This window comes from Oryx dammah, unplaced genomic scaffold (assembly GCF_014754425.2).
Source record: "Oryx dammah isolate SB20612 unplaced genomic scaffold, SCBI_Odam_1.1 HiC_scaffold_8, whole genome shotgun sequence".
NCBI lineage: Eukaryota > Metazoa > Chordata > Mammalia > Artiodactyla > Bovidae > Oryx > Oryx dammah.
Genome location: NW_024070192.1, coordinates 37481769 through 37501979, shown reverse-complemented (window position 1 = coordinate 37501979; position 20211 = coordinate 37481769). Strand labels below are relative to the sequence as shown.

General features: G+C 43.2%; 1 protein-coding gene across 1 annotated transcript in view; it reads right to left on the bottom strand.

Annotated features, from left to right (window-relative positions):
* ZZEF1 (zinc finger ZZ-type and EF-hand domain containing 1) overlaps nucleotides 1-20211 on the bottom strand; it is a 94877-nt gene that overhangs the window by 47289 nt on the left and 27377 nt on the right. The window contains exons 12-24 of the mRNA XM_040243714.1: nucleotides 19002-19113; nucleotides 16232-16447; nucleotides 14482-14582; nucleotides 13754-13914; nucleotides 12813-12946; nucleotides 8765-8835; nucleotides 7706-7820; nucleotides 5064-5223; nucleotides 3791-3912; nucleotides 3561-3683; nucleotides 2497-2663; nucleotides 2331-2412; nucleotides 1323-1524 (exon numbers count right to left, since the gene is read on the bottom strand). Coding sequence (XP_040099648.1) covers nucleotides 1323-1524; nucleotides 2331-2412; nucleotides 2497-2663; nucleotides 3561-3683; nucleotides 3791-3912; nucleotides 5064-5223; nucleotides 7706-7820; nucleotides 8765-8835; nucleotides 12813-12946; nucleotides 13754-13914; nucleotides 14482-14582; nucleotides 16232-16447; nucleotides 19002-19113 — 1766 coding nt within the window. The remainder of the gene's footprint in view (nucleotides 1-1322; nucleotides 1525-2330; nucleotides 2413-2496; nucleotides 2664-3560; nucleotides 3684-3790; nucleotides 3913-5063; nucleotides 5224-7705; nucleotides 7821-8764; nucleotides 8836-12812; nucleotides 12947-13753; nucleotides 13915-14481; nucleotides 14583-16231; nucleotides 16448-19001; nucleotides 19114-20211) is intronic.

Genomic DNA, 20211 nt, shown 5'->3' with positions numbered 1-20211 from the left:
TAAAAGGGCTTCCCTGATAGCTCAGTTGGTAAAGAATCTGCCTGCAATGCAGGAGATCCCAGTCTGATTCCTGGGTTGGGAAGATCCACTGGAGAAGGGATAGGCTACCCACGCCACTATTCTTGGGTTTCCCCTGTGGCTCAGCTGGTAAAGATTCCATCTGCAATGCAGGATACCCGGGTTCGGAAGATTCCCCGGGAGAAGGTAAAGGCTCCCCACTCTAGTATTCTGCCCTGGAGAATTCCATGGACTGCATAGTCCAAGGGGTCGCAAAGAGCATGACTGAGCAACTTCACTTTCACTTTCAAGCTTCTAAAAAGAATAATAGTAATAGAAAAATACCCACCATATATGTGTTTATGAATAAACAAAGAAAAAAAGACTAGGTAGAAATAGATTAAAATGTTAATAATAGCTATGTCTGGGTATTAGGATTAAAAATGCCTTTTCCCCTTAGCCTTTTTCCATTATGCAATTTTTTCCATGACATTTTACTTTAAAATGGAGAAAAAGTCAAGAAATGATACAGGAAAAAGATTACACTAGAAAGCTTCATTCTATTTGTTTCATTCATTCTTGGATGAATTTAACACATAAGTTGAAGAAATCACTTTAAGGTAAAATCCATGTTCACATATTTACACATGTTCACATAAACAGTCACATAATCAGAGAATATACAATTAACTTATTCTGAATTTCTACCTTCTTGTTGGAGGGTATCTCAACAAAAAAAAATGAGGACAGTGCTGCCAAAACCAGCCCCCTCCCTGACTTGTCCTCCATAGACAGGGAAACCACTGTGGTCCTGGTGATGTGCCCCAGTGTCTGAGCCAAGCAACTAGACGAAGCTGTGTCAAGGGGACATTTTACTTTGGTTGGCTTTCAAGGAAACTGACGGAGAAGGCAATGGCACCCCACTCTAGTACTCTTGCCTGGAAAATCCCATGGACAGAGGAGCCTGGTGGGCTGCAGTCCATGGGGTCGCGAAGAGTCGGAACACGACTGAGCGACTTCACTTTCACTTTCCACTTTCATGTGTTGGGGAAGGAAATGGCAACCCACTCCAGTGTTCTTGCCTGGAGAATCCCAGGGATGGCGGAGCCTGGTGGGCTGCTGTCTATGGGGTCGCACAGAGTCGGGCACGACTGAAGCGACTTAGCAGCAGCAGCAGCAAGGAAATTAGCAGCAAGGAAACTGAAAGGGAATTTTATCAATCCCTTTGCTCTGCCACCACGTGGAAACAACTTACAGGATGGGGGTACCACTTTGCTCTTCAGTGTGGCTGTAGCAAGGAGAGAAGGGACAGTTCGAGGACTTACGGTGAACAGACTTGAGTGCCATGCACTGGGAAGCAAGGCGTCCCATCAGCCGGGACACCAGGAGCTGTAAATCCAGCCCCCAAGACACAGCGACATCAGGCAGGCCGTAGGCGGTGACGGTGAATTTGTAGCCCCACTCATTGTTGCTGCTGTCGGAGTGGAAGAGAAACTGCAGCCGGGGACCAGCCTTAAAGGTCACTTTCTAGAGACAAACAAAGTCATGTGGTCAAACCAATTAGAGAAGGCAGCATTTCAGGAAGAAGTGTGTTCTTCTTGACTCAAAAAAGCCTAAAGTTAAAACTGGCCTATATTCTCACCATTACGTCTTATCATCCCCTCTGAAAGTACTAAAGGAGAAATGAACAACGGAGTAATGAGACAGAAAATTCACCACTGCACCTTATGAAGAAGCAAAGTTGAAAACTGCTGGTCGGTTTCCTAAATCTCAGATGCCCACCTGCCCACCACCTACTCAGCCAGAGATCATCCTGCCTGCTCCTCTGCTGCCAACCAAGACTGCTGACAGTGAAGCAATACTTAACTTCCCAGCCCCAGAGACCACGTGGCCCTAACTATGAGGCAATCCTGGCTTTCACCACCATGGCTGGGACCTTCCTGGACCGATCGGCCCTTCTTACTAAGGATAACAATTCGCCATGTACTCTGGACTATGTGATACAGACCAGGGGCAGCAAATTGTTCCTATGAAGAACCAGAGAGCAAGTTATTAGACTTTCTGGGTCATAAAGTCTCTGTTTGGTGACTCAACCACTCCTCCGCCATACCAATGCAGCTACAGACGAAACATAAACAAATTGCCATGGCTGTACCCCCCAAAAACATTAATCACAAAACAAGTGCTGAACTCTGATATGAACACTTCCTTTCACAAAAGTGTAATATAAGTGCTTCCCTTCAAGGACCATTCTCTCTGCTATCCCCTGAGGCTGGTAACAGGAGGACTGCTGCAGGAGCAGGCCCCCGTGAGTCTCTGGAAACACCACTCACCTTGGGCCACTTGTCAGTGCCAACTTTCGTGTCATAGCGTGTTTTCCCACCTCTGGCGTCAGTAAATTCCAGATAATCATACCTGTGAAAGCACAGCCTCTATCACTTTCCTTCTCTCATTTTTGATCCACTACTGCTTGGGGAGAAAAGAGCAGATGAGCTGTACCTTTTTTCAGTTTCACATCGCTCATCAAATTCCACCTCGAAATAGGTTGCCCCTGGGCTGACAAAGACAGACACTTCATGGCAGTTGTTTTCATAGTTGTGGGCAGACTCCTTGGTCCACGTATGTAATACCACAGGGCGTTCCTGCTGCCAAGTCTCGACATCCAGCTAAGCAGACAAACGAGTCAAGAGAGGAGGGTTTTTGTCACTCTACATCCATCCACACACAGGAAGCTGTGTCCTGCATCAGCGCCCCCGACGGCAGCCTTTGACACCCCCACACAAATCACCACAGGGGCTAAAACTACACCTGACGTTCTCATCTATACATATCAACCAAGACACACTATACGTTTATTCAACAGAGTAGACATGGGGTTTCTATTGTACTATAGTAACTCTGATTAGCTTTTATTTTTTTAATTATGACTATCTGTGAGAACTATTTCTTACAAACCAGTACTAGTGTGAATTTCCAGTGGTTTAAAGACTTGACCTCCCTATTTGGGATGTTGGCAAACCTGAGCCTATCCTGTCTTCTCCCTCCTTTTTTCAGTCTTTTTGCTTTTTTTTTCTTTAAAATGGGCTTTTAAATATATGCCCTCTGAATTCCCCAGAGTTGTGAGATCCAAATAAGACACTGAAAAAACTTTGAGTCCTGTCAGGTTGAGTAAGGAAGAAAATGCTTTTAAATAACAAACCCTCTAGTTTGCCTTTCAACAACAGATTTTCCCTTCTGGATCTCAATCTGATTAATCATTTATAAGGTTTTTATATAACATCATGTGCTACACAATGATGAAAGTAATCTATGGACGGCTTCCTCGGTGTCTCCTGTCTAATGCTGACCATGCCAAATCAACTCAGACTGGCAATTATCCTTGTTGGCAAAACGAACACTGATAAAGTTGATAAACACTGAAAAAATACTGGTAAGACAGAGGGAGCTCTTCTAGAGGCAGCTTATTTGTGTAGACCTGTACTGAGTGGTATGTGTCACGACGCATGGGCACGGTGCTCTTGAGAGGGGCTACAAGGCACGTTCAAACGCCCAGCTCGAGGTACCTTGTTCACTCCTCCATCAGGGTCACTGCAGAGCTCCTTCAGCAGCTCTGTCAGGGCACTGAACTCTCTCAAGAGTGTGCAGTGTGAAATGTCCAGTGTGCAAAAGTCCAGCAGAAAGATCACCTGAAGGAAGATGAATGAAGCACTCAGCGTCCGCCTCAGGGTCAGCCAGGGATGCAGACGACCAACCCCTCTCCCACCTCTTACAAACGGCTGCCGCTCTGTCTTACCAGCTGGCGAGCTGCCATCGACAACACCGAGTTACATAATTTTTCTACTATGGTTTTCCCGCTATACTGTGACAAAAGGGATTCCAAAATCACTCTCATGCGTGCCAGAAACTGCCCCACATCTGCCAAAACATAAGGAGAAGAGTTACTAGTTTCTATGGTAGAAACATCACTTGCTTGGTCACCATCAAGGACAAAGCTGGAGAGGGTCACAGGAGCTGTGGAGGGACTTTATCAGAAAGACCATGAGATCATCAGTGAAAGTGAAAGTCACTCAGTCGTGTCTGACCCTTTGCGACCCGATGGACTATATAGTCTATGGAATTCTCTAGGCCAGAGTACTGGAGTGGGTAGCCTTTTCCTACTCCAGGGGATTTTCCCAACCCAGGGATCGAACCCAGGTCTCCTGCATTTCAAGAGGACTCTTTACCAGCTGAGCCACAAGGGAAGTCCATGAGACCGCTAAGTGTCCTACAAGTATTCTCCGCTGGGAGGGAAAACCGCTGCGAGCCTCAGTAGAGGTTTACTCTCAAAAGTGAGGGTTTTTTTTTTTTTTTGTCTTTGATACTTTTCAACGGGGTGGAGGTATGATTTTTATATGAAAGTACATGGCTGACCAAGCCAGTTTTTGGTCTGCCTTTCCCTTTGTTTACAAAGGGCCCGTCTCCAGGTACACCATTCAATAGGCCAAACTTGAAGAGTCAGGACTCAATACTGCAAGCATTTTTGACACAGCTCTGAGATCAGGTTTGATGGAACTGCTTTTTCCACATACAAATTCCCAGAACTTGTTGGGTTTCCTATAATTTTCTGGGGATTTATGGGACATGAATCTGAAAAATTTCAGTATCAGCAAGGATCACAGAAGTGCTCACATATACTATAGATTTTGAAAGTTCAAGACTTCCTTTTTTGGATAACTTGATTAAAAGAGGGAAGACAGACTGTACTGAAGAGGATGGTACAGCACTCGTCTCAGAGTGTTATGTGACTGCAGAGGAAATGTTTGGGCTGTGAAATGACTCAGCCCTTCAATAAACACACTTGGGCACACTACCACATTCAGAAAGGAAACTCAGAGAAAAAGACAAGCTACAGAATTCTATTTTAAGGGAAAAAAACCAACAACAACCTGAAGACAGATCTGATTTGTAATAATGAAATGAAAACCACATACACTCTACAATATGCATGAAGTACTAGGATGAGGGCACACACACAGAGCCAAACCCAAACACCTATCTGTTTTCATGAATTCTGTACTGACACTTACATCTGTCAGTGAGGTCGGCAGCAAGATCCTTGGCTCCAGAGTCCGTGCTCTTCAGCTGCAGGTAGCACCAGGAGAGCAGGCTGCCTTGGACAGACCAGAACAGGGAGGAGAGCACAGAGCCCACCTCCCTTTGAGCTCCATCAACCATCAGCAGCTCACACTGCACAAGAGGAGACAAATGGAGAGTGTTTACAAGGTCACTTGCAGAACACAGCTGGGGCGGGGCATTCTCTAAGAGAGCAGCTGTCAGAACGAAGAGATTTAGGCAAGTGGGGAAGAGTTACGAAAGAGCTTTCAATCCCAAAGTGACTGAGAAAGATGGTAGTATGAAAACTCCTCTCTTGCCCTCTGGCTTTTCAGGACCTTTACAGATGGTTTTGACTCTGTGGGCCATCCCGTTCTGCCCCTTAGGAACCCTACACCCTAGTTATCTCACCTTTCTCTCTCTCTCTTTCTCTGTTTCTCTGTCTCTCCTCCTCTCTCTCATTTTCAAAAATTCCTTTTTTCTCTGGCTCCTTCCTCTGAGCCTTCAATCAAATCTCTCGCATTTTAGATGGTCATGGACACATTGCTATATTTAAAACAGATAACCAACAAGGACCTACTATATATATGGAACTTTGCTCAATGTTATGCAGCAACCTGGATGAGAGGGGAGTTTAGGGGAGAATGGATGCATGCATATGTATGGCTGAGTCCTTTTGCTGCTCATGTGAAACTATTCCCAGGTGGTGCTAGTGGTAAAGAACCTGCCTGCCAATGCAGGACACGTATGAGACATGGGTTCGATCTCTGAGTCGGGAAGATCCCCTGGAGGAGAAAATGGCCACCCACTCCAGTATTCTTGCCTGGAGAATCCCATGGACAGAGGAGCCTGGTGGGCTCCGGTCCATATGGTCACAAAAGAGTCGGACACGACTAAAGTGACTTAGCACACATGAAACTATTACAACACCGTCAATCGGCTATACACCAATCAAAACTGAGAAATTAAAAAAAATTACACCCATTTTACAAAACAGTTCTTTACCCCTCTATGGCTCTCTAACCATCATCTCTATCACCGAACCTCTAGAGATAGATTCTTCTCTCTACAAAGCACAAAATACATTATTTCCATGTAAATGCCCCAAACTGGAAACAACACAACTATCCCTCCAAAATAAAGTGGATAAATAAATTATAGCAGATGCGTAAGGGGAATATTGTGAACCAGTGAAGGGTGGGGGAGGAGGGCGAACTATAGCACACACATCAACATGGATGAATCTCAAAAATGCTGAGTGAAAAAAAACTTGTCCCAGAAGACTGTATACCATATGATTCCATTAAAACCCAAACCAGGCAGAACGAGCCAGCTACGCAGGGATAACTAGAAATGAAAACAAGGGTATGATGACTATAAACTTCAAAATGGTGGTTTCCTCTGGTCAGGAAGAAGGAAGGGGAGCCATGGAAGGGCACAGCGGGTGAGAACGGACTTCAAAAATACTGGGAACATTCTGGTTCTTAAAATAGCCATTTCTTTAAATTGTCCATCAACATACATTTTTTTGGTACATGTATTCCATTTGAAAGAGTTGCTCACACCTGCTGCCCTTGCCTTTCCCCTCCCTGTCACTCTACCCTTTTGGGCCCCACCACTCGCTGATACCGTTCCTCAAAGGCATTGGTCACTGCCCAGAGAAAGCCTCCCCATTCGACCTAAGTCCCCAGGGCTCTGCTGACTACTGTCCTTCTTCAACTCTCTCCTCGCTCTGCTTCTGTCTCTCCTGAATTTCTTCCTGCCAGGCCTTCTTACTCTCCTGGCCACCCTATCTACGTAGATGCCTACAGGTCTTCGAAGAGAGGTCACCGACATTTACGGCTTCAACCAGCACTAGTTGGTTAATGATGGCAAATCTCCATTCCCAGCACTGACTCAGCTTGAGTGTTCAACGAGACTTTGTCACATGAAGTCCTGCCGACCAGAAACCCAACATGCTCAAAGTCTAGCCGTTATCACTCTCCTCTTCAAATTCCGGCTCCTCCCCATCTTGTCACTGGTTACAGATGCTGTTCTAGCAGGAACACCCCCTCCCTCTCTGCCTGGTCAGACGCTACTGGTGGGCTCATGAGGAGCTCCACCATCACCTCCTCCAAAAAGCCGTTCTCAAGCTTTTCCCCTTCATGTTAAAAAAGGAAAAAAAGGAAAAAAGTATTTTAAAAATCATTAGCACAGAAAAAAGATCATCCTTTCAGATTTGATCAGCCTGCAGATGTGCAAAGTAATCATAAATTTTTAAAAAAGTTATAAGTGATTTCCCACAGAATTCACACCACAAATACATGACTGTGCTGGGTTCACTGACTGACATCAAGGCACTGGTGGGTAAGTACCCATTCTTCTTCTTCAAAGGGAGTCTTCCTGGGGACGTTCAGGTATTTATTGCTGGCCGACTGCCAAGAGGCAGGGAAGCGTCTCCTCACTTGTTCGGGGCAAATCGTCCCCTTACTTGACTCAGCAAAGGCAGGCAGGGAAGCTCTGTGCTCACAGTCATGGAGTTACAGTCACACCAAAAACGAGGGCTAAAGCGGAAGGAGCCATGACTGCTCCTCCCTGTCTCCTAAAGAAGCCGAGGAAATGGAGTGGCACTGGTTACCTCTCGAGTGGCAACAGACAGCAGGGTGTTCATGACCGCCAGCACTTCACTGATGTCCATGTCAGCCAGCTCACCTTTCTCAGGCAACAGCAGAAGGCCGCCCGGATCCTTATCACTGGAAGGACACAAAGGAGTCATGACACCTAGTGTCAGGAAGGGGATTTTCAAGCTTTCTAGCTCAAAAGAGAACCCAGCAAGTTTTTAGTGTCAGTTCTATGGCATGTGAGGGGTTTGAGTCAGAAAAGGGTCAGGGTTCCAGTGGGGTCTGTGCCACTGTCCATCCACAAGTCCTTATGTAAGCACGGGCCCATAAATCTTCGAGTCCTTAGAAAAGATGCCAGGCAATAAACATGATGAATAAATCACCTTGGCTACCAACAGGAAATACACCTAATTTCATGACTGCTAATTTGACAATCCAGGCTAAATATTCCCTGCCATCTTCAAAGGCTCTTCACATGAGCCCCAGGTCCTTTCATCATTCTTGATACTTGATTCTGAAGACATCTTATAGAGTTCTCTAAGCCTAGTGTCCATACAAGGCACAGTCTACCTGCAGACAGCTCAGGCTTTAAATCCCCTCCCTCCTTCAAGACTTTATACCTCCAATAATGCAACCTATAGACCCATAAGCTTCTCTGGTAGTCAAAGCAGGTAGCAGTCTCCACGTCACCACTCCCAGCACATTGTTTGCTGAACTACCGCTCTGTGCCTCTGCAGTTGGGCTTTCACGTAGCTGGGTTTTTAGCCCAAACTCCTGCGGTTTCTATTTTTGTCTTTAAAAATTACGTAGAAACTGAAGTGTTGAAGGAGACTCCCAATGAGCTCCACTATAAATCGTCTTACAGTGACTGGGACTTGGAGCAAGCTCTTGACAAGACTACCTTTCTACCACTATTTTAGTCACGTCGAAGGCCAGTGATACCTCATTCTAGAAACCTGGCTGAGTGAGGGGAGTACATGGTTACTCCAGAAGCACCGGAAAGGAAGGGAGAGCTCAGGAAAACAATGTTGTGAAGATGTGCAGTATCAGACAATTGAGAAGAATTATAAACTTACCTAAAATACGTGCAGAGTGAGCGGAAAGTGAGCTGCATGGACTGCTTGTGTTCCTGCTCGGTGACATTCTTCTAGAAAGCAAGAAACTGCACATTCAGGAAATCTACTCCATGGATGTTCCAGAGCACTTGAGCAGAACAAAATACCACGGGCCACTGTCTCCAAACATGATGAACGCTGGGGTCGGCAGACCACTTCATGGGCTGGACTGAGACCTGGCCTAGCGCTAAGAGGGAGCAGAACTCCCTGCCTAAACAAAAGAGGGCAGGCAGGTTTACTTCTGTTCACTGCTGAAGCTGACATGCTGAAGCTTTCCTGCAGGAAAGCCTGATGCAAATGTTTAGGCAGGTGACTTCCAAAAGATGTATACTTCCAAAAGATGTATACTTTCATCACTGGGCATGCCATCCTGAGAAGAGGGGCCAGAGATGGAGAGCATTTTTTATGAGCTTCCTATTTTTTTTAAAAACAGGATCTAAGCTTTCTCTGTGTTAAGTCCAAATAGCCAATGGTGACAGTTACGGAAATCACACGCCCTGATGAAGCTAAGGGTTACTTTGCAGGGTTTTTTTTTTTTTCTCTTCTCAATTCAATAAATGTATTGAACATCTACTGCTAGCAAGGCATGGTGGGGGGCGATTTCCAGAGAATTTAAGACCCAAGGCCCTGTCTGGCATTAGAGGGTGGGAGAGAGAAGATATAGTCACAAAGGGTAGCAGTTTAATTCATTTGCATGAGAAGAGAGAAAAAATACAGCCCTTAAGATAGATGGACAAAGGAAAAGTTAATGAGCTTCTCTACTAACAGACAACAATGTCATTCAAAAGGTCATGCGTCCTCTTTCTATTTCCTGTGTGGGACTCAGGCTAGCAAAAAAAAGAAAAATTTGCTCAGCTGCCTGGTAAATGCTTCCAGCAAACAAGTAGGACAGAGATTCACCCGCAATCCAATGGGTCATGTCAGCTGATGCTGTCAGCCGCTATACTCACAAAGTAAAAACTGATTCAAAGGGAACCCTCATGCATTATTGGTAGGAATATAACTGGTGCAGCCATTATGGAAAATAGTAACAGTTTTTGAAAGTTCTCAAAAAATTAAAAACAGAACTACCACGTCATCCAGTAATTCCACTCCTCGGTATTTATCCAGAAAAAACAAAAACACTAATGAGAAAAGATATATGCACCTCAATATTCACTGCAGCATTATTCACAAAAGCTGAGATATGTAAGCAACCTAAGTGCCCATCAATGATCAGATAAAGAAGATGTGAAATATACATACATTTGGGCTCCAAAATCACTGCAGATGGTGACTGCAGCCATGAAATTATAAAAGATGCTTACTCCTTGGAAGAAAAGTTATGACCAACCTAGACAGCATATTGAAAAGCAGAGACATTACTTTGCCAACAAAGGTCCGTCTAGTCAAGGCTATGGTTTTTCCAGTGGTCATATATGGATGTGAGAGTTGGACTGGGAAGAAAACTGAGTGCCGAAGAATTGATGCTTTTGAACTGTGCTGTTGGAGAAGACTCTTGAGAGTCCCTTGGACTGCAAGGAGATCCAACCAGTCCATTCTGAAGGAGATCAGCCCTGGGATTTCTTTGGAGGGAATGTTTCAGCTGAAGCTGAAACTCCAGTACTTTGGCCACCTTATGCGAAGAGTTGACTCATTGGAAAAGACTCTGATGCTGGGAGAGGTTGGGGGCAGGAGGAGAAGGGTACGACCGAGGATGAGATGGCTGGATGGCATCACTGACTCAATGGATGCGAGTCTGAGTGAACTCCGGGAGTTGGTGATGGACAGGGAGGCCTGGCGTGCTGCGATTCATGGGGTCACAAAGAGTCGGACACGACTGAGCGACTGAACTGAACTGAACCGATACATACATCATACGTATATGTATGTATGAATATTAGCCATAAAATCTTGCATTTGTGACAACATGGATGAACCTAGAGGGTATTATGCTAAGTGACATGAGTCATACAGAGAAAGACAAATATTGTACGATTTCACTTATATATGGAATCTAAAAAAAACAAGTGAACAAACATAATGAAACAGAGACAAAGTTACAGATACAAAAAGCAAACCAGTGGTTCCCAGAGCTGAGAGGGGTGGAAAGAGGAAAGAAATAGATTATCGAGATTAAGACTACAGACTTCCAGCTGCAAATTAGTCACAGGTATGAAAAGCAGTGTGGGGAATACAGTCGATAACTAAATAATATTCTCATATGGTGACAAGTCACAGCATGGTGATCATTTTGAAATGTATAGAGATACTGAATCACTATGTTGTATAACAGGAAATAATGTAGTGTTGTAGGCTGATTATACTTCAAAAACAAAGAGACTCATAGAAAAAGAGGGTGGAGGCAGGGATGGGGAGAATTGGATGAAAACAGTCAAATGGTATGAACTTTCAGTTATAACATAGGTAAGTACTGGGGGTGTTGAGTACAATATGACAAATGTGATCAACACTGTTGTATGTTACATATGAAAGTGGACAAGAGAGTAAATCCTAGGAGTTCTCATCACAAGGAGAAAAACTTTTTTCTATTTCCTTGATCTTATATCTATATGAGATGATAGATGTTGATTCAACTTATTGCGATAATTATTTCATGACGTAAGTCAAATTTTTATGCTGTATATCTTTTAAACTTGTACAATGCTGTATGTCAATTATATCTCAATAAAACTGGAAGAAAAAAAAAAACTACCTGATCCCTCAAGCTGATATGCACGTTTTATAGACAGCTGAAAACAACCAAAGATCCTCTCTCCTCTCTGAAACCTTCCTCAACCACTTAACAGAACTCTCCTCTAAAATGCCTATTGCAACTTGGGGTCGGTTCTTCCTTGCAGCAGTGTCCCCAACTGTACTGCAGTCATTTGGCAACAGGGACCACACTTTATGCTTCTTTTACTTCCTGTTTTGCTTCTATAGGGCTTTATACATCTGACAGGGCACTTCTGTTGCATCTGCTAAGTAGCTGTTACATATAGAAATGCCTTCCTGAAATGCTGCATCTCGTTTGCTTCATCAACTCTTCTCAATAATTCTATTTAGTTGCTTGTCTAAACAGACTGATAATGATTGTATGTTTTATTCTTTCTGTTATTTTTAAAATTTCTTTTCCTTGTCCTACAACAGTGGCTAGGCCTTCTAATACTATATCAAGAGAAGCAGTGACAGTAAGTACCCTTGGCTTATAGCTCATTTTGAAAGGGATGAGTAAGTGATCCAAAGACCAGTACACTGATTTTTGTAGGTTTTAGATACATGAGCTCCACCAGATTAGGGGAGTATGTACAGGTTTTGTTGTTTTAGTCATCATCAGAATTAAATCTTATTAAAGTATCTTCTGTAGTTGTCAATATGATTTTTTTCCTCTCTGATTTCATTGACTGATTTTCTAATGTTAAACCATTCTTTCATTCCTAGGATAACTCCAGCTCAATCATGATTTTGGGTGAGAGGATGCAGCTGAGGATTAAAACTTAATTGTATTTTCTTTATATATATAAACTGAAATATTAACGAATAAGTCAGGGATTTACTTTGATATAATAATGGTGTGGGGGGAGGAGTATGTGAGGTATATAATGGGTCAAACAAGTTTAGCTTGAGTTTGTAATTACTAAATCTAGGTGATGAGTACATTTGAGGGGTTGGAGGGATTGATGTGTATTATCTAGCCTAGTTCTATATTTAGATTTTCCCATAATAAAAAGTTAAACTGTTAAAAAGAACACTTGGTTGTAGGCATGTCATAAAGATGAAGGAGACTAAACCCTCCCCTTGTGATCCAACAGGTTCTGAAATGGAGGTTGGGATTATCTGTCATCCCCATCTTGAGTATAGTGCTATGTCCTTAGATATCTGTGTCCCACACAAAACTTTGCATACAGCAAGAATTAAATAAACCTTTGGGAAACTGAAACTGAGAGGACATCAGAGAAAACAAAGACTACTAAGTTTCATGCCAAGATAGGTCAAGAATGGAATCTCCACTTTTAACAAAAATAATTACCATCATGGTGAAGAGATGATTCCGCCGGGTAAGTCGATCAGGAAAGAAGATGGCAGCCCCATTGAGAAGGGTATTCCTGACTTCTTGTTTTAGTATTTCCATGGGCACAGAGTCTCCATCCAACCTATCCACCACTGATAAAAATGAACAATCAGCTTTAATATAGCCCATCTATTCACTTACAATATATATTTGTTTTAGCCCACAAACTCACTACTAGAACAAAGAAATACCTCTGCACAAACTAGGCAGTGTAAAGAAATTTTTTTCGTTGTTTACATTTAACAAAAATAAAGACTCTATGTTCCAGTTTTTCTTTCATTATTTCTCTCTTCTTTTGAGACACAACTTGCAAAGCCATAAAAATAACTTCAGATAATCATATGTCTTATTCTCAATCAACATCACCATTTCCCCCCTTCAGTCTATCAGCCTTATCCCTGTGTCCTAGCTGAAGTAAAGACTGAATGTTGTTGTTATTCAGTCACTAAGTCGTGTCTGACTCTGCGACCCCATGGACTGTAGCATGCCAGACTCCTCTGTCCTCCACTATCTCTTGGAGTATGCTCAAATTCATGTCCATTGAGTCCGTGACACTATCTAACCATCTCATTCTCCACTGGAGAAGGAAATGGAAACAACGCCAGTGTTCTTGCCTGGAGAACCCTATGAATAGTATGAAAAGGCAAAAAGACTGGAGAGTGTGATAATAATTACTCTCAGTATAACACAACTATATGTCAGAAACCAGGAGGAAGGCATTGAGGAGGACTAAATCCTGAACTCCAAACAATGATTCAAAGAAGACTGAGGAAACTCATTTTCCAAAGACATAAACCTTTTACTGGGTTTGCATGGTCAAAGAAACCCCCGTTTTCTACAGCGAGAGGCCCTGCAGGCCACCAGAACAGGGTCACAGTGAAGAGGAACCCCAATCCTACCATTGCACAGGTGTGCGTAGAGCTCCTTGGCAGCCTCCACTGGCCTAGGGCGTGGGCTTGGAGCCTCGGCGGCGGTGGGAGTATCTCCTTGTAGCACTGAGAAGCAGCTCTGGAGGAGCTGCAGAAGCAGAGTTTGGGCACAGATGCACTCTTCCCTGGGGCTACAGAAAGACAAAGACCATCAGAAAGCAAAAGGGCCAGCTGCTTTTCCCTCACAGTCCCACAGCTATCTATGAAGGACTCTCCCTACTAGGCATCAGGCTCAGTAAAAATGCCAATTGAGAGGCAAGAAGGTGGAAAGGAAAGAACAGTGTACGAGCTATGGAGTCTGAAGACACAGACCTTGTCTGACTGCCTACTCTGTGGCAAAGAAATGCGTTTCTGACTCTGTTTCATCAGCAGTAAACATGAAGACACTATAATACTTGACCTGGCTTTATATTACGAGGTAATATAAAGGGCAAAATGCTTGCAAAAACACTGCCCAAATAACGTATTTTACAGAAATGTAAGATATTATTTTCAACAATAACCAAATTTCTCAAATTAGAACAAGATAAACTAGTAGGAAGTAAAAAATCCTGGGGGGGTAAAAAAAAACCCAACTGTTCATTTAGAATAGCAAAACTCAAGAGTTTTCAGCTGTGTTTGTATGGCTATCGTCTTTATCATCTGAGCCACAAGGGACGCTCCACATGACTATCATCTTGTAATAGATCCTGACTTACTTTTGCTTTAATTTACTATAAAAATTCCAGAAGATCTGCAAGTCAAGACCCGCAAAGTCCAGAAAAGATTTGTATTTTAAGCCACTTTCCTTCTGTTGTACCTAAAAAATAATAAAGACCAGAAAAAATAAAACAGAAGAATGCATTTGGAGAAATATCGTAATGGCTCATTTACTTCTCATTATTAAGGGGTAAGGTAGCTCCTCATGTGAAAATCCCAACATTAACTGATGTGACCCTTAAGTGACAATCTGTGGACAACTATTTTTGGGTGTGAAACTATAAAATATGTGTGTGTATGTGTGTGTGTGTATACATGCGTGTGTATATATGCATGTGTGTGTATATATTCATGTAACACACACACACACACATCCCTGTGAAAGCTCCCTGACTTCACAGATATGACACCTGGGACATGAGGGAAGCTTTACTTGGTGATGACTACTGTCCAGGATCGTATTGCAGCTTGTTTTCATCCTTCCCGGAACACAGGCTAAAAGATCAATCCTGCTGTAAACGCTCTTGCTACATCTAAGCGCCTCTCTCTCATCTGCTGTTTTCTGCTGTGACAAGAGAGCTCCAAACACCAAACAATGCACATAGAAACGGAGTTATCAGTCCCTGAACGTGCCATGAAGCAGAACGGAGGTGAAGAGGAGACACTGTGCATCCCACACACGAGAGGCTCCATCAGATTCCTGAGACATAGCCACATTCTCTATGGTGACAACTGCAAAAATCTTTGAGTGGGTTGTCACTGTGCTTTTATTAGTGACTGTAAAAGCTGGTACTGAAAACACAATGTTCACAGCAGCATTACTGACAATAGCCAAGATGTGGAACCAACCTAACTGTCCGTCAACAGATGAGCATATCAAGAAGATCTGACATATCTATACATGCACACACAGTGGAATATTAGTCAGCCATAAATAGAATGAAATTTTGTAACAATATGGATAGACCTGGAGCATATTACTCTAGTGAAGTAAGTCAGACATAAAAAGACAAATACTGTAACCTTTCACTTATATGTGGAATCTATAAATGAAACAAACAAATATAATAGAACAGAAACAGATTCACAGATACATAGAACGAAACTAGTTACCAGCGAGAAGAGGAGTAACAGGAAGGGCAAAATAGGTGAAGGGTATTAAGAGGTGCAAACTATCAAGTATAACATCGATTTTAAGTTATAAGAATATAATGCATATCAGGGAATATAGCCAATGTTTTATAATAACTTTGCATGGAGTGTAATCTATAAAAATATCGAATAACTATGTTGTACACCTAAAGCTAATACTGTGTAAGTCAATTATATTTCAACTTTTAAAAAATCCTGTTATTATTTTGGGATTTCAAATAAAGAGACAGAACTCACCTATACTTCAGGAGTACTTCTAGGACTTATAGAGACATAAATCCTATAAATGTGCTTTGGCTCCCCAGTGACCCCTGGCAACCACAGCTGGGCATCTTTAAGATCTCTGTGCAGGTCTATTCCAGGAAACCTCAAGAAGGTGGTCACAGGCCACTTCGTCTTCCACTTACTGATGCCATCAATGCCCCATACCGCACTCCCCTTGAAATCCCAACAGCATCACAGGCAGTGACGCCTGCCATCCTCATTCAAACTGCATGGCCTCAGCAGGGCCAGGCTTCATGGGATGGTGTTCCTTCCCCCAAACACACCATTTACTTTTCCCAAAGGAAGGAGGTTTAACAACTGAGTAAACGCTACCAGGTCGTGGGCGAGCTGCTGGATGAACTGAAGGGTCTTGAGGAGCAGTGTGGCCCCGCAAACACTCTCCTCCGTGCCCTTTCTGCAGTGAGCACAGACGACGCTCTGCTCAGCTTCTGCTCTCGCCGGCCGCAGGTACCCGCTAATGCTCAAGCCTTGTACTCCCAAGCGCTCTGCCGACTCCTGGCGGGTGCAGAGGAACTTCACCATCAAGTACTGGGAAGAACAAGGAAGACGTGATGAGAAGGACTCAGAAGCTCCAGGTGCTGATGAAAGGGAGGTGAAGGTCATTCTGGGCAGGTCTCCTTGTGACTTTCATGATTAATGAGGTCTCACGACGCCTAGCACTGGGGACACAAAGTGTAAGTCTAGAATCTATAGCAAACAGGAAAGAGACCATACAAATGCTGGAGTCAGGTTCTGGGAAAGATCAGAACATGAAAAATGGCATTACTTCCTCTTCAAGGCGAAAACAGGGTAAGACAGGATAAATGAGGGAAAGATGTCTGCTCTGTGGCTCAGTCATTTTGGTTTCTTGTTTGAAGTTTTCTCTTTTTTAAATGTGGGCCATTTTTAAAGTGTTTATTGAACTGTTATAATACTGCTTCTGTTTTTTTTCCTTAGCCAAGAGGCATGTGGCATCTTAGCTCCCCAACCAGGGATTGAACCCACAAACCCTGCATTGGAAGAAGTCTTAACCACTGGACCACCAGAGAAGTCCCAGCACAGTCATTTTGAAACAGAAAACAGCTATATAGTGAAAACAGTCAATGACTGCCCTAACAGATCATCTCAAAACCCCTCCAATTACATGTAACCTATGTGCTGGGAGCCTAGGACACAGCCTTGTCTTCGCAAAGCTAAAGTCATTTTCAAAGCCCAACTTCTGCCGGGGTCCAGCCCTGGTGGATCCAGGGAATTCGAAGCGGGGACGGCGTTGGCGAGGGAAAAACTTATTTATTTATTAACATAAGATTAGATTAGGAAGAAATAGTATAGTAGGAAAATTAAGTGGAGAAAAGAGGCTGATTAACTTGGTTTATGTGGGAAACCAATAAAGTTCCAGACAAGGAACTTGCACCATCTACGTTAGGCCGCCGGCGCCCGTTTCTCTCTTACGGATCTTAAAAGCCGGGACAAGTAAGTAGACATGGTGAGCCTCCACGTTCCAAGGGAATTCAGCCTGAAATTAGAGTAAAGAGGAGACACGGGGGAAACCAGTCCTTCCCACGACCGGCCCCGCCTCTATTGTCTAGAAAGGCCTTTTATACCTTTTTGATTGTACATAGAGATCAATGGGTAATACAAAATTATGTAGGCTTAGCAGCCCAGACTCTTTCTGTATATCTTTTTATATGCAAAAGGTCTCAGGTGATTTACATTATCTTCTGGCCAAGAGGCTTGCTAACACTTTTTGGCTCTCTTCCTTAATGAATGTTAATTTTGTTTCCCCTGAAGTGTTTTTCTTTAATCTGCATCTCCTTAAAGCACTAAAGTTACATCTCTATAGAACAAAGGCGCAGTAGGTTATAACAAAGAAGGTACTTAACTCAAAGATCTAATGTTGCTACTACTTGTTTTTCTATATACCACCTATATCTAAAAATAAAGGATATGAAAATTTGGCAGCAAGTATTGGCTCAACAAATGAAACCTTTAATCAGTCCTATTCTAATGATTTTGACTCCTTGGAAGCCCCCTCAAACAATCACATGCGCAGCTGTGATCTAGAAAGCCATCAGAGGGGTTTTTGGATTGAAACACCCTTTCAAATGCAGAAGACTAAAGCCTTGAGATGACTTTTTCCAGGCAGGCATATTCGTATTTTTTGGGGTACATGCTCAGGAAATACCAGGGGGAAAACCTGAGATCTGACTCGACCTTGCCCATCAGATCTCTGCCGCATGACCTTGTCATGGATGGGATTCCTCAGGCTGGCTCCCGGCAAACTTCTATGCACACTCTTTGCTTATTGTAGTGAAAGTTCCTTTGTTGAGGATCTTTCAGAATCCACTACTCAGTTGCATAAATATTTACTGAGCAGTTACTATGTATAAACCCTAAAGACAGTTATTTCTTTTATTTGAGCTTCTGACTAAGATTTACAATGGAGGTTACAAAAAATTAAGTAGTCAGATAATCACTGTTTCTTTCACAGCTACAAGAAGACATCTCTCTTGCACTTATGCCTGTGGACTTAACTGTTCTCTCAGCCTGAGATGCCCTTCTCCACACCTCTCAGCCTGGCTGAAGAAGGCAGCCTAATCAATTTTCAACACTTGGCCTCATGCCAGCTTTCCTGGGACACCTTCCCTGGTGAATTCCAGACTGTGTAAATATTTTCCTCTGGGCTGCAACACCCTGTATGTCTCTTTATCAGCCCAATCGCAGTGTTTCATATGTCTGTGTCTCCCACTAGACTCTGAAGCCCTTGAGGGTCACGATCATGTCTGATTCACCTCCAGGGTACCGGTGCTGGCATAGGTCTGGCACACAATGACCACTCAATGAACCTTATAAGACAAAAGGAGGGGATTGGACTTCCTGGTGGTCCAGTGGCTAAGACTCTGTGCTTCCAATGCAAGGGGTGCAGGTTCAATCCCTAATCAGGGAACTAGATCCTACATGCCACAACTCAAAGATCCTGCATGCTGCAACTAAGACCTGGCCCAGCTAAATGAATAAATATCTAAAGAAAAAAAAAACAACAACAGACAAAAGGAGGGGAGGAGAGGGGAGGTACGTAAGGCCTCAATTCACTGATGCTTACTTTGGCAACTCTGCACTGCTGCAACTTGACATCTGCTTCATCCCACTCTTCTTCCAGCTCAAACCAGCCAATGGGATCATCTTCACCAAGGATATCAGATGAGCAACCGATCCTGTAAACGCAAAAGTGCTCACAAAACATTCTCCTATTTCTCATCTTTTCAAGAGTCTAACAAATAAGGCACCACTTACATGGCATTTGGGCTTCCCTTTGTGGCTCAGCTGGTAAAGAATCTGCCTGCAGTGTGGGAGACCTGGGTTTGATCCCTGGGTTGGGAAGATCCCCTGGAGAAGGGAAAGGCTACCTACTCCAGTATTCTGGCCTGGAGAATTCCATGGACTGTACAGTCCATGGGGTCACAAAGAGTCGGACATGACTGAGCGATTTTCACTTCACTTTCACTTTACATGGCATTTAACTTGTTTAGATGGCCTGTCTGTTAACAACAGGCTGGGGTGCGCCATTTGGTGTCTGAGTATACAAGGGAGGTGGTGGTAACTTCCTCTCTACTTCTCAGCCTCCTCATCTGAATGATGGGAACTATTATTAGCCCCAAATATGACCTGAGAATTCAGAAGAAAGTTTGCTTCTCTGGATAACTGGATTATCTGAAGAATGAGATCTGAAGTCAAGGTATCTAAAATGAGCTACTCAGGAATAAAGTCCAAAACAACAGCTGGTATGTGTTTCTGGGAAGAGTCAAAGGAGAGGCAGGTTCAGTTTTCTTTCCCCAGGACTGGCTAAAATATCCACAACTGGCTTGAGCTTCATACTTGCAACAGCTGAAGGGTAAAAGCTGGGGACCTTTTGGATCCTGGAGCTCCAAAAAAGGAAAACTTCAGCCTTCACAGGCCTCAGGATTTTTTCTTATTCCTTAAGAAGTCCTTACAGGAAAGCATTTCAATCCAAAAGCTGAAGAAGCACAACTGTGTACCATTTCTTTTTAAAAGCTGGATACATGAATGGTACTTCCTTTTTAGGAATAAAATATCTGAGAAGGAGAAAATGGCAGTCTTTTCAAGTAACATTCCTAAAACTTTATTTAGTCTGTGCTACAGCTAACAGGCTAGCCAACACATGCATAATTCTGTATGGATTAAGATAAACAAACACAGGGATTTACAACAACAGGAAGGAAAAAAACAAAGGACCCAGAATAAGTTCTATAACAGAGAGAGAAAAAACGTTCTCTTCTGACCATAAGTCATTC